The 12,138-nt window shown below is 38.3% G+C and overlaps 1 protein-coding gene across 4 annotated transcripts in view; it reads right to left on the bottom strand.

Annotated features, from left to right (window-relative positions):
• The window catches only part of LOC124606741 (dipeptidyl peptidase 9), a 203,407-nt gene that overhangs the window by 22,174 nt on the left and 169,095 nt on the right, over positions 1-12,138 (bottom strand). For all 4 annotated transcript variants that reach the window (XM_047138778.1, XM_047138786.1, XM_047138796.1 and 1 more), the window contains 2 exons: positions 6,810-6,929; positions 5,343-5,495 (listed from right to left, as the gene is read on the bottom strand). In XM_047138778.1, the coding sequence (XP_046994734.1) occupies positions 5,343-5,495; positions 6,810-6,929 (273 nt within the window). The remainder of the gene's footprint in view (positions 1-5,342; positions 5,496-6,809; positions 6,930-12,138) is intronic.

The raw sequence follows: 12,138 nt of genomic DNA, 5'->3' as shown, positions 1-12,138 counted from the left end.
GTGGCATTTATTAGGTGTTTCAGGCTCACGTGTTTTCATTCTCATAGAATGTATCTCATATAATAAATGATTAAAAAGCAACCACTGTAGTTTATTTCAATACCAGTCTCACAAAAGTAATTACTACCTAACAACCTGATCCAATAAAATTAGCAAATTTAAGCCCACTCACAAACTTCCTTCAACAAAATGGAAATAGATTCCATAGTTTTTGCATTGGTGATTAAGAAACTCCATATTTATCTTGCTTTAGTTGTATGGCCTGACAGATTTTGTTTCAGGAAAGTGTGACAGGTCCTTCACCAGGAATCTACATAGAGCCCAACACACACAATCCAGTCCAATAAAGAGAGATAATGTTTCTGCACACAATTTCATACAAATTACGTTAGGCATTTTCGAAGACACAAACAAATTTCATAAAATATTCCACAAGCAACCGCCTTTAGACACTGACGAAAATTTATAATGAGACACCCTTGACTTCTCCCAGGAACCAAGATTCACTTCGAGTAGTTCTTCCTAATTTCCAAGGTATGAATCAAATTTTATCCACTTTCATCTTTCCTCTCCCCTCTCCCACTTTAATACTCTTCAACATTTTGTTTTTTCTTCTGGCTCTCTCCACATCTCTTTTTTACTATTGATACTGACAGAGCAGCTCATGAAATTTCATCTGCAAAACTTCTGAATAAATTAAATGATAGCAATAAGAATGAAACACACACACACACACACACACACACACACACACACACACACACACACACACAGAAGAGAGAGAGAGAGAGAGAGAGAGAGAGAGAGAGAGATATGTATATACAGGAGTTGAATCCAGGATTCTGGTCTGGGAAGGAGGGGAGGGGGCTTTGGGTGGGGATCTGAGCTCACAGAAATTTTGGATCACCATGCTATCTCCAAATTCTGTAGCGTAAACAAAGGTACCTCCTTAATCTACCATAATACAACTACAATAGAGAGAAAATTATCAAATCAGTTAAAATTGTGAAAGCTATGTTTCAAAGAATCTCTCTCTCTCTCTCTCTCTCTCTCTCTCTCTCTCTCTCACTCACTCACTCACTCACTCACTCAGATAAAGAAGAAGCAGATATGGTACTGTGGGGGGTGCTGCTGCGACATAAAAGAATTTGACAGAGCACTGAAAGACCTAAGCTGAAACATAGGCCTAGGAATAGACAACATTCCACCAGAAGTACTGATAACCTTGGGAGAGCCAGCCATGACAAAACTACTCCACCTGGTGAGAAAGATGTACGAATCAGGCGAAATACCCTCCGACTTCATGAAGAGAGTAATAATTCCAATTCCAAATAAAGCAATTGCTGAAGGTCGGAAAATTACCAAATTACCAGTTTAATAAGTCTTGGTTGCAAAATACTACCACAAATTCTTCACAGAAGAATAAAAAAAACTGGTAGCAGCCGACTTTGTAGATGATCAGTTTGGATTTCAGAGAAATGCAGGAATACGCAAGGCATTACTTACTCTACAACTTATCTTAGAAGATAGGTTAAGGAAAGGCAAACCTACATTTATAGCATTTGTACACTTAGAGAAAGCTTTTGACTACCTTGACTGGAGTACTCCCTTTGACATCTTGAAAGTAGCAAGGCTTGAATATAGGGAGCAAATGGCTATTTACAACTTGTACAGCAACCAGGTGGCAGTTGTAAGAGTCAAGGTGCATGAAAGGGAAGCAGTAGTTGAGAAGGGAGCAAGACAGGTTTGTAGCTTATCCCTGACAATATTTGACCTGTACACTGAACAATTAGTAATGGAAACCAAATAAAAATTTGGAGTAGGAATTAAAGTTCAGTGAGAAGAAACGAAAACTTTTAAGTTTGTCAATGACATTGCAACTATGTCAGAGACAATAAAGGGCTTGAAAGAGAAGTTGAACAGAATGGAAAGTGTCTTGAAAGAAGGATAAAAGATGAACATTAACAAAAACAAAACAAGGATAATGGAGTGCAGTCAAATTGAATCAGGTGATGCTGAGAGAATTAGATTAAGGAACAAAACAAAGTACTAGGTGAGTTTTGCTATTTGTGCACCAAAATGACTGATGGCGACCAAAGAAGAGAGGATATAAATTGTAGACTGGCAATGGCAAGAAAAACATTTCTGAAGAAGAGAAATTTGTTATCATTGAATATGGATTCAAGTGTTAGGAAGACTTTTCTGAAAGTATTTGTAAGGAGTGTAGCTATGTATGGAAGTGAAATATGGATGATGAACAGTTTGGAGAATAAGAGAGTAGGAGCTTTTGAAATGTGGTGTTACAGAAGAATGCCAGAGATTAGATGGGTAGACCAAAGATTAGATGGGTAGACCATGTAACTCATGAGGAGGTACTGAATATAACTGGGGAGAAAAGAAATCTGTGGCACAACCTGAATAGAAGAAGGGATCGGTTGATAGGACACATTCTGAGACATCATGGGATCGCCAATTTAGTATTGGAGGGAAGTATGGAGGTTAAAAATCATAGAGGGAGACCAAGAGATGAATACAGTAAGCAGATTCAGAAGGATGTAGGTTATTCAGAGATGAAGAGGCTTACACAGGATAGAGTAGCATAGAAACTGCATCAAACAATTCTTCGGACATTCCTCTATAATTCTGACAAAATGAGAATCAAACACAATGGAAAGTCCAGGATGGAATAGAAAATCCAGGATGGAATGTAACAATGAGAATCAACAAACACAAGGATTGTGCAGAGTCCAAGAACAAACCAAGCACTAATAAATACTTTTATATCATTGGTGGTTACAATGTCTGTGTTTACACTGTGTCTGTATCTTCACAGCACAATGCCTTTCAGACATGCATACATGTCTGAAGGCATGGACACTGGCACTGACATGTACAGGTATGGTAACCATTACAAAATAAGTTTGCATCCTGAGAATATGCATTGACATCAGCTGTTTGTGACACATGGAAATTTGTGCCAGGCTGGGACTCTACCCAGATTTCCCACTTGCTGCAAACAACTTCGGCTATCTGAGGATGCCTCCTAGACCAATCCAAACTTCCACACATCACATAGTCAATTTCAGATTCCTGCACAGGGAGACAAATATTATATCACCATTTTAGCCCACTGTAACAACAATGTCTGTTTATACAGTAACAGCATTTTTGCAATACAATATCCTTTAGACAGAAGGTCCCACACAAATTTACCTGTTGCAGCAAACAGATGATGTCAATGCATACTCATTACATGCAAACTTCTTTTGTAAACATTTACTTTTTAAGTTCAACATGGAAGCCTAAATAAATTGTACACAATGAGTTTATTTTTCAACATATTCACAAAGTCTCTCTGCTTATTTATCACACAATATTTCACTCTCTTATTTACACTGGATGTCTGGTCATGCTTAAATTTTCATCATTGGGCCAATAATGTGGAAACCCTATAGCACAAGATCTGGACTGTGTAGCAGGCATTGGAACATGCCCTAACAAAAATCCACTACTTCTCATGGAAAAAGAAGAAGAAGAAGAAGAATTCTAACATATAAGCAAGCATTGATGTAGAATACTTGCACATTTGCAGCACAAATGTTTTGGCACTTGCCACTAACAACACAATAGATTTATCATTGTTCCTCCACAGCTTACAGATTTCACAATGCTCTCATATGTGGGGGTGCTAAATATGGATTACCAGAAATTGACAAATCTGCAACTTTCTCTTGGCCTTCTTAGAAAAATTAATACAACTTGTAGTCTGAACATACCCTTGTGAATCACAATATTTAGAAGTATTGCCAACATGACATCACTAAAAATAATTAGTGTATAAATAGTGAATGTTTGTTGGTCTTGTATCCTCATACAAGTGAGAATCTCCCCTTATGTATATGGTTCTACAAATTGTCAATGCAAAACTACACAGTACTCCTGTGTATTGGCTATCATTGAGCCGTGGTCAGCTCGAATTGATCCCATTGTAACAAAGTAATCGATCTTCTCATACCACAGATCTTTTAGTAGTGTGTCTTATGAGCTTTGTCTCCGACTACAGCAACACATGCACAACCAGTGACCATTGGTAGTGGGGCACTACAAAGATGTGCAGTCTTGAGAATAAATTTTGTTTTCTGTTATACATGCCCCTGATTGTTTTGGAGCCAATTTGTAGGAACATGTTAAATGTCAGGACTGCAACTGCATCAGAGCAACTGCACACCAGTCGTTACTGGCAAGGATTTGCATTTAAAAACATTGAACACTGTGTCCCCTGATATCTAGTTAGCTCCTGGTCAGGCTCTGGTTATAGCCATATGCCGGTTGCAGATTCAGTTAATTGAACTGCGCCTTCTCTGTGAGGTGTTGGTATTATTGTTTAATCTGAAACAAACTCAAGCTACACTTATGTATGCTCAATTATGTTTTCTGGTCATGATCTGTTGTCTGTTGAAGTGCTTTTTTAAAATTTCATTTTAGGGCTCATGGATTGTACTAACTGCAATGATTCATCTGTACGTTTGTTCTCAGTTGCTATGTCACAAAGAACCTGACTGCATATTTATTATCATAATTGGTATGTTCTGGAATCAAGAATGGTTCTCACTATTGTTTACAAGTGTCACTCTGATAGTTACAGCGCTGTGTTTTGTCAGCTCATGTGATGGTGGAAGAATCTATTTGTTTCCACTCTGTCGAGAGTGATCTGCCTAGAATTATTTTTACTTGTAAAGATATATAATTCACATAATTTCCATGTCATAAAATATGTATCTTATACCTATCAGATGTTACTTTATTAGCTATACCCTTTCACAAAAAAAAACTTCACATTACATGAGTCTTTCAATTCATTAAAACTATCCTTTCATTATAATTCAGTCAATATAAATTTTGATTCAATTAAGCTTCAAGTTAAGTTACAAGAAGTTGAGGCATTTTTCCTTTGAGGTTTATTGTGCTGTCAGATCTGATTTAGTGTACATAAAAGTAAACTTATCACCATCCTTTTCTAAAATTTTGCAAAAGCATACAATTTTAACTGTTGCACTATTTTGTTGTTGTTACATGTCAAATTTCCTGTGTGTTAAAATAAATATCTTATGAAAATTTTAAATTTGCTTACCTTACCTAACAATTAACTGGGTTCAATTATGCACTTAGCTCATGAAGTTGTTGGGTTGTTGGTTCTGTATGTGCATATATGGCAGTGATATCAAGAGGCAGAGACATCAGATGCAGTTTATTAGTCTGTCATCGTTAGATATTCATTTAACCTTAATGATTAAACAAATTCCATACTTATTTTACAGTATTTTTAAGGCGCAGTTACTTACCTTGAAAATATCAGGATGTTGAGCAAGCCCCATAAGACTCAGGTAACCGCCATAAGACCAGCCATGGATAGCAATACGACTGGTGTCGATATAACCCAAAGTATCTGCTAACCACAGCAGTACCTCAATCTGGTCTGCCAATTCTACAGTACCCTGTAGCAATATAAATCTTACATTTATTCTTACAGTTAAGTTATAAAAGAATAATGTCATACCAATTCTGACAAGTACAAAGTATCACACTTGCCATTACAGTCCATTTCCAGTAAATTGTGAAGTGAATAGCCACATGCAGAAATTAGTAAAGAACATTTTTACTTTGGATGAGCTACATTAACTGTCAGTGTTTTACTGTTAAGCATGGCTTCCTCATAATTGTAAAAAAGTTCATATTAGCTACAAAACTAGTATTATTTATAACAACACTGACAAGCTAGCAACTACTGTAGTGGAATATGAATTGCGGAAAGAATTTGCAAGCAGATGTACAGATGCTATAAATGAAACAATGTGTAATTATGCCACTAAAAATTCAATAGTTATTGTCACGTCAGTATAACTCTGCAAGAAACACTCTCAGAACTGTGTGCCCAGATTCTCTGTATTCAGTCCCTAAATATGGCAGTTATCAAATACAAATTAAGTGTCGCATAACAAACTGCTGAAAGAAACCACCCAGAATGCATACGAAAGTCCCCACTACATGCAATACCACTCTTTGGAACAAAGGATATAAAAATTAAGCTTTCCAAGACTATATGTCATGAAACAGAAGAGAGGGTTTGTCCTCGCCCCATGAATTAGTCTGAATATTGTAGTGCTTTACTAGGGTAATACCAATGGAACTGCTGTGCTTTTGCCTTCTTCTGAACACCCAGTTATAGAAGAATTTACAGTTAATGTGTTTCCAACCCATAAATTACTGTAAAATGAAGGGAGACATTTCTGTGCAAGTTCCAAGAATATTCAGTAGAATGTTACTTGTGGATGATGTATGCTTCCAACTGTGTGAATATATCATACTAGCATATTCAAGTATATTCTTGGATAACACCTCTTTATTTAACATATGCTCACGAGTGTTCATGTTGTGGAGACTTCAGCTTCTCAAGTTTCACCTGCTGAGCACTTCTAAAATATTTCGGTTTCATAACTGACTGCAAAATGATTTACACTAGTTACTCTGAATCAACTGCCATGTGAACATTGTAATATGTGCTGAATCAGTTTTTCATTGCAGGTGAAGGAGAAAGCAACACTTGCCATGTTTATGTACAAAATTAGGTGCTACAGAAGAAAAAGTACTATTAGAGATTTTGGTAAAATCATTGTTATGAAAAATGTGAAAATTACTGCCGCAATAGGAAAGAATGGTGTAACACAGCAGCTGGAATTATTACAGTCATCGTGAAATGATAAACAGAAAAAACAATAATAAAGGTCTTTACTAAAAATTATTTAGCTTACCATTCGGCCCTTGAGGTGACTTTCAAAGAGCAGACCCCTGTGCTGTGAGCCGCGTGAATCTACAGCCACAACACAGTAACCTTGTGATGCCAACATATGCATCCGTAACTGGCGCATGCCCTACAAAAACAGATGTCTCAAAGTACACCATTCCATCTACGAACAATCAAAGCCCTAAATACTGAAACAGTAAAGAAAAAAGCCAAGTAACAGAAAAATAATGTCAGAAAGAAGATTGAAAGATCACTAGGATCAGACATCATAAGGCCCACTTCTCCAAATATTCATTATATTTTCTAGGAAAAAGGGAATGCTGACTTTTCTTCAGCATGTGAAAACATAGCTTCTCCCACAAGAACTAATTTTCAAAATGTTCCCTCTTTCTTGTAGCTGAATTCCGCTACAGCCATGTACTTGTCTCCTAGATCAGTGCCCAGCAATGCATTAACAATAAAGGTTTAACACTGTAGGACTGAACAAGAGACCAGAGAAAGTAAAGGTTCATGCAACGGCTATTAACTTTTTTCTGCAATTTCTATTATTTTTTCCCTTATTGGCATTTATAAATGCTAACACAAACATTTAATTGTATAGATAAAAAATCTACTCACCAAGCAGCAGCAGAGGTCTAGGAAAAGAGGAAGATTTCCGGAAAGTCACCCAGGACCGCAGGTCAAGGGAGACTTACTGCACGGGATGAGAATGAAAGACGGATTGTTGGGGACTGAGAGCTTAAACGTGGAAGACAGGATAATATGTAAGACAGAGATTACTGCTAAAACATCATGAATGAGCGAATAAGAGTGGAAAGCTAAGTGCATTGTACATAACAGAGGTGGGACGGGGTGGTGAAAAATAGATGCTAAGGCAATGGCAGATGTAGAAAACTGTATCAGAATGAAGAAACGAGTAGTTCCTGTGACAAAATGCTGAGAGAGAGGAAACTAACTTAAATAAGGCCAGGTGGGTGGCGAGAACCAATGACGTGTTGTAGCACTAGTTCCCACAAGCAGAGTTCTGAGAAACTGGTGTCTGGTGGAAGAATCCAGACGGCATGTGTGCTGAAACTGGCGCCGAGGTCACGATTGTCATGCTGTAGAGCATGTCTGCAACAGAATATTGTGTGTTGCCCATATGCACCCTTTGCCTATGCCCATTCATCCTAATTGATAATTTGGTGGTAGTCATGCCGATGTAAAATGCTGAACAGTGTTTATACAACAGCTGGTATATGATGTGTCGTTTCACGGGTGGCTCTCCCTTTTATAGTACATGTTTTGCCAATTACAGGGCTGCTATATGTGGTGGTAGGAGGGTGCATAAGCCAAGTCTTGCAGTGGGGATGGTCACATTGGTAGGATCCTTAGGTAGAGAGATGGGTGCAGAAGGAGCAAAGGGTCTGAAAAGAATATTGTGGAGATTGGGAGGGTGATGAAAAGCTATTCTAGGTACGGTATGCAAAATTTCAGACAGAATGGATCTCATTTCAGGGCATGATTTTAGAAAGTCATCACCCTGATGAAGTAGCTGATTAATACATTTCAGACCAGGGTAATATTGAGTCACCAGTGGTGTGCTCAAAAGTTGTTTTTTGGTGGGATCAGCAGTACCAGAATTGGGTGTGATGGCCCAGGAAATCTGCTTTTGAACTAGGCAGGTGGGGTAATTATGTGCAGTGAAGGCTGAGGTGAGAATGGTGGTTTATTGCTACAAAGAGTTTGCATCCAAACAAATTTATTTACCTTGGATGGCAAGGCTGTATGGGAAGGGAAAATTTGACGTGGAAAGGAAGGCAACTGTCAAGGGAATCGGATAGGACCAAGTGAAATATAACGGGGAGAAGGTATTCAAAGATCCCTGGAATTTTAACAGGTTAGCCTCACCATGAGACCTTATGGTAAATATGTCATCAATGTACCTAACCCAACCAGGGGCTGAAGACTTATGGATCCCTGGAACGCCCCCTCCAAGTGACCCATGCAAAGGTTGGCATAGGAAGGAGCCGTCCTGGTTCCCATGGCCGTACCCCTGATCTGTCTGCCCCTCAAAAGGGAAATAGTTGTTCGTAAGTATAAACACCTGCAGAGTTCTGAGAAACTGGTGTCTGGGGGAAGAATACAGATGGCGGGTGTCGTGAGTAGGAAGGCTGTCATAGGTTTGCAATCAGGTGGGTGCTGACTGAGGAAATGCTCAGCAGCAGACAGACCATCAGCAGCAGACAGACCATCAGCAGCAGACAAGACATGTACGTGGGGCATGTTGGTATAGAGGAAGGTGGCATCAATGGTGGGATGGGCACAGATTTCAGATGATTTAGGAAACAGTTGGTATCTTTGATATAGGAGAGGAGCCTTTTATTATGGGTTGTAGGTGCTGATCAACTACGCGGTGGGTGCTTTGAAGCCAGTAACTTTAGGACAGCCAGAATGATTGGGTTTGTGGATCCCAGCAAGAAGGTAAAAGGTGGAGATGTATGGCTTGGGTGGGGTGAGAAGTTCCATGGGTTGAGGTGTTAGTCCTTGTGAGGGGACTGAGGTTTTAAGGAGGGACTGCAGGTCAGTATGAATCACAGGTATGAGATCTTTATGGCAGATGCCGTGTGTAGAGGTGCCAGACAACTGGCACAGACCTTCACTAACATACTCCTGTCTGTCGAGTAGTAGATCCTTTATCTGCTGGGAGAATAATGATAGAGTCATTAGCTTTTAGGGAACACAGAGACTGGAGTTCTGCAAAGGAAAGGTTAAGGTCATGTTGCAAGCACCTGAGGACGGGTTGTGAAGCAATGCTGGATGTGAGGAATTCTTGTAAGACTTGTAAGTGATGATTTTGAGGTAGTGGTGGTGCATCAAGTTGGGATCGTGATCTGAACTATTCAAGGCAGGATTCAACGTCAGGTTTGCTGTTGGAAACGTCTTGGGATTGGGTTGCAAGGTAATATTTCCAATTCATATAATGTGTGAAGGAAATTAGGTCCTCCACCAAAGCAGCATGATCAAATGCAAGTTTAGGGCTGAAATTGAGGCCCTTAGATAATACAGTATTACCACACATAAACAAGAAAGAGCAAGTTAGTAGTGCCCATGCAGATTTCCTATCATGTAAATATGGTTATGGCTAAATAATCTGATCTGAAAGTGATATCTGGAGCATACACAGGGCAGTCCAAAATCGTGTTAAAACAAAATTGTAAGGGTGTTGCAGAGTAGGTGGTGCTGCTGAGAAGTAATTGTTAACTAAAAAAATTCATACATTGTACTGTTTCCCAGTTACATAGCATTGAAGTTAGCCAATGTGGCCATTTTGCATACAAATTCAAGCAGCCCACCATATATAATTAGTGTCAGTTCTTATAAAAATAGATCAGTGTTTTTCAGTCTTTCTAAATATGCGACCCTTTTTTAAGTAAAAAATTTCTGGCGATCTCCCCCAGAACCGCAATAAAACTACGTCGGTGATTTCAAAGGCATCAAAATTAATTTTCTTGCTATTGGTACTATACTGATAGAGAAATCAAATGCACTGCGCAAGTTAGTTGCAGCAGTCAGCACTCTGTGGGCTGTGATCTATATTCATTGCTGCAGTGGAAGAGTGTGGGCAGCATAGGGACAGCAGTTTTCGCTCTCTTCATATGGTTGTCCGAGTATGTATGTGGTTATTGCATAATTGTCCTTTGCTCTGAGCAAGCATAAAACGGAAATGTTACTCAAAAGATCTGCACAGCCCTCCATGTCTAGTACAAGTGGCTGTGGCAGACATAAATCAAAATAAAAAATAAAGTTTTTTTGACATTTATTTGAAGTATTGTTTTATTGTCATGAATAATAAACCTCGATGTGTAATTTGCAGTGAAGATGGTCATGTGAGAGCATGAAACCCCTTGAGGGTATGATGCCACCGAAGCCCATGCACCACTTCACAACTAAACATTCCAAGGAAACTGATAAACTATTTGCCTTCTTCAAAAGGAAACTGAAAACCCTTAACCCGCAGATAACTAATATGATGCATTTAATAAAATTGTACAATTATTTGTTTATAAAAATAATATGTTATTGATTATTTGTTTTTCTGGTTTAAACAACTTTTTATCTGGTTTTAGGTATCCAGTGTCAATGAGAACATGTAATTAGCTAGCTACCAAGTTGCTAAAGCAGAGAAGCCACGAACAGATTCCAAAAATCTTATTTTGCCTGCAGTCCTGGACATGGTTGAAATTATTTTAGGTCAGCAGGAGGAAAACAAGCTAAAAAGCATACTGCTTTGAGGTAGTACCATTGATTTCATAATAAATTATATGGCTGGTGACATTTAAGAACAATTAGTCAAAAAATCAATATTTTGCTTTGCAAATTGATGAATGTATTGATGTTTCAGACTGTGGACTTTCTGTAAGCATTACTGGCCAGTGTCTGTACTACACGTTTTTCGTAAGCACTCACAACTACAAGATTGATGAGACAAAATGCACCACCATTTGTGTTGATGGTGCTGACGCTATGAAAGGCAATAAAAATGGGCTCGTTGCAAAATTAAAGTCAATAATGCCAAATGTTTCATGCTGCTTTCTTCATTGACAAGCTCTGACAGTCATGATTTTACCTCAGCTGTTTAGAATCATTTTTGAAGACACAGGTTTGCTCCATCAAAATCCCCTTTATCAAACAGAGGTCAGTTAGCTTTCCAAAGGAACGGTATTGAAGTGAGTTCTGGAATTGAAAGCTGAATTATTAATGTTCTGACAAGATTCTAAATGTGAATTATTTTTGTGACCTTGTTCGGTTATTAGAGTTAGCATTTCTTACCGATCTTTCTAACCACCAAAATATTTCAAACAAGAGTCTCCAAGGATAAAATCAAAGGATCCCTTTCTTCATTTGTGGTCAATGTCTTTAAAATGATGATGATTGACAATCTTCCGAATGCAAGGGAAAGAGTCAAAGAAATTACAGCGGAACAGTGGTACAAAGTTCTCACAATCCTTGCATGATACAGTGATGCATAATGTGGAAGAGGAACTATTGAGTTACTTTCCAGAATTGAACTCTGAAGCTGACAACAGGCATAGATAGATACTCATGCTTAAAATGGAATTTAATCTACAAAAGACTGACGCCTTCTGTATGAAGTGAAAAGAAGAATATCCACAGCTGGAAAGAGCAGCTTTGAAATTATTAGTACCATTCATCACTTCCTAGCTATGTGAATTAGTATCCTTTTTGGTGGAGAACATAAAAATTAAGAAGAGAAACAGGCTTCAATTAGTATATGATCTGGTTATTTATGTCTCACAAACAGAACTACAATTTCACAAATTAATACTAAATAA

The sequence above is a fragment of the Schistocerca americana genome, chromosome 1 (genome assembly GCF_021461395.2).
Source record: "Schistocerca americana isolate TAMUIC-IGC-003095 chromosome 1, iqSchAmer2.1, whole genome shotgun sequence".
In the NCBI taxonomy this organism is placed as follows: Eukaryota; Metazoa; Arthropoda; class Insecta; order Orthoptera; family Acrididae; genus Schistocerca; species Schistocerca americana.
Note: the sequence above shows the minus strand (reverse complement) of the source record. Positions and strands in the feature narration are given on the sequence as shown.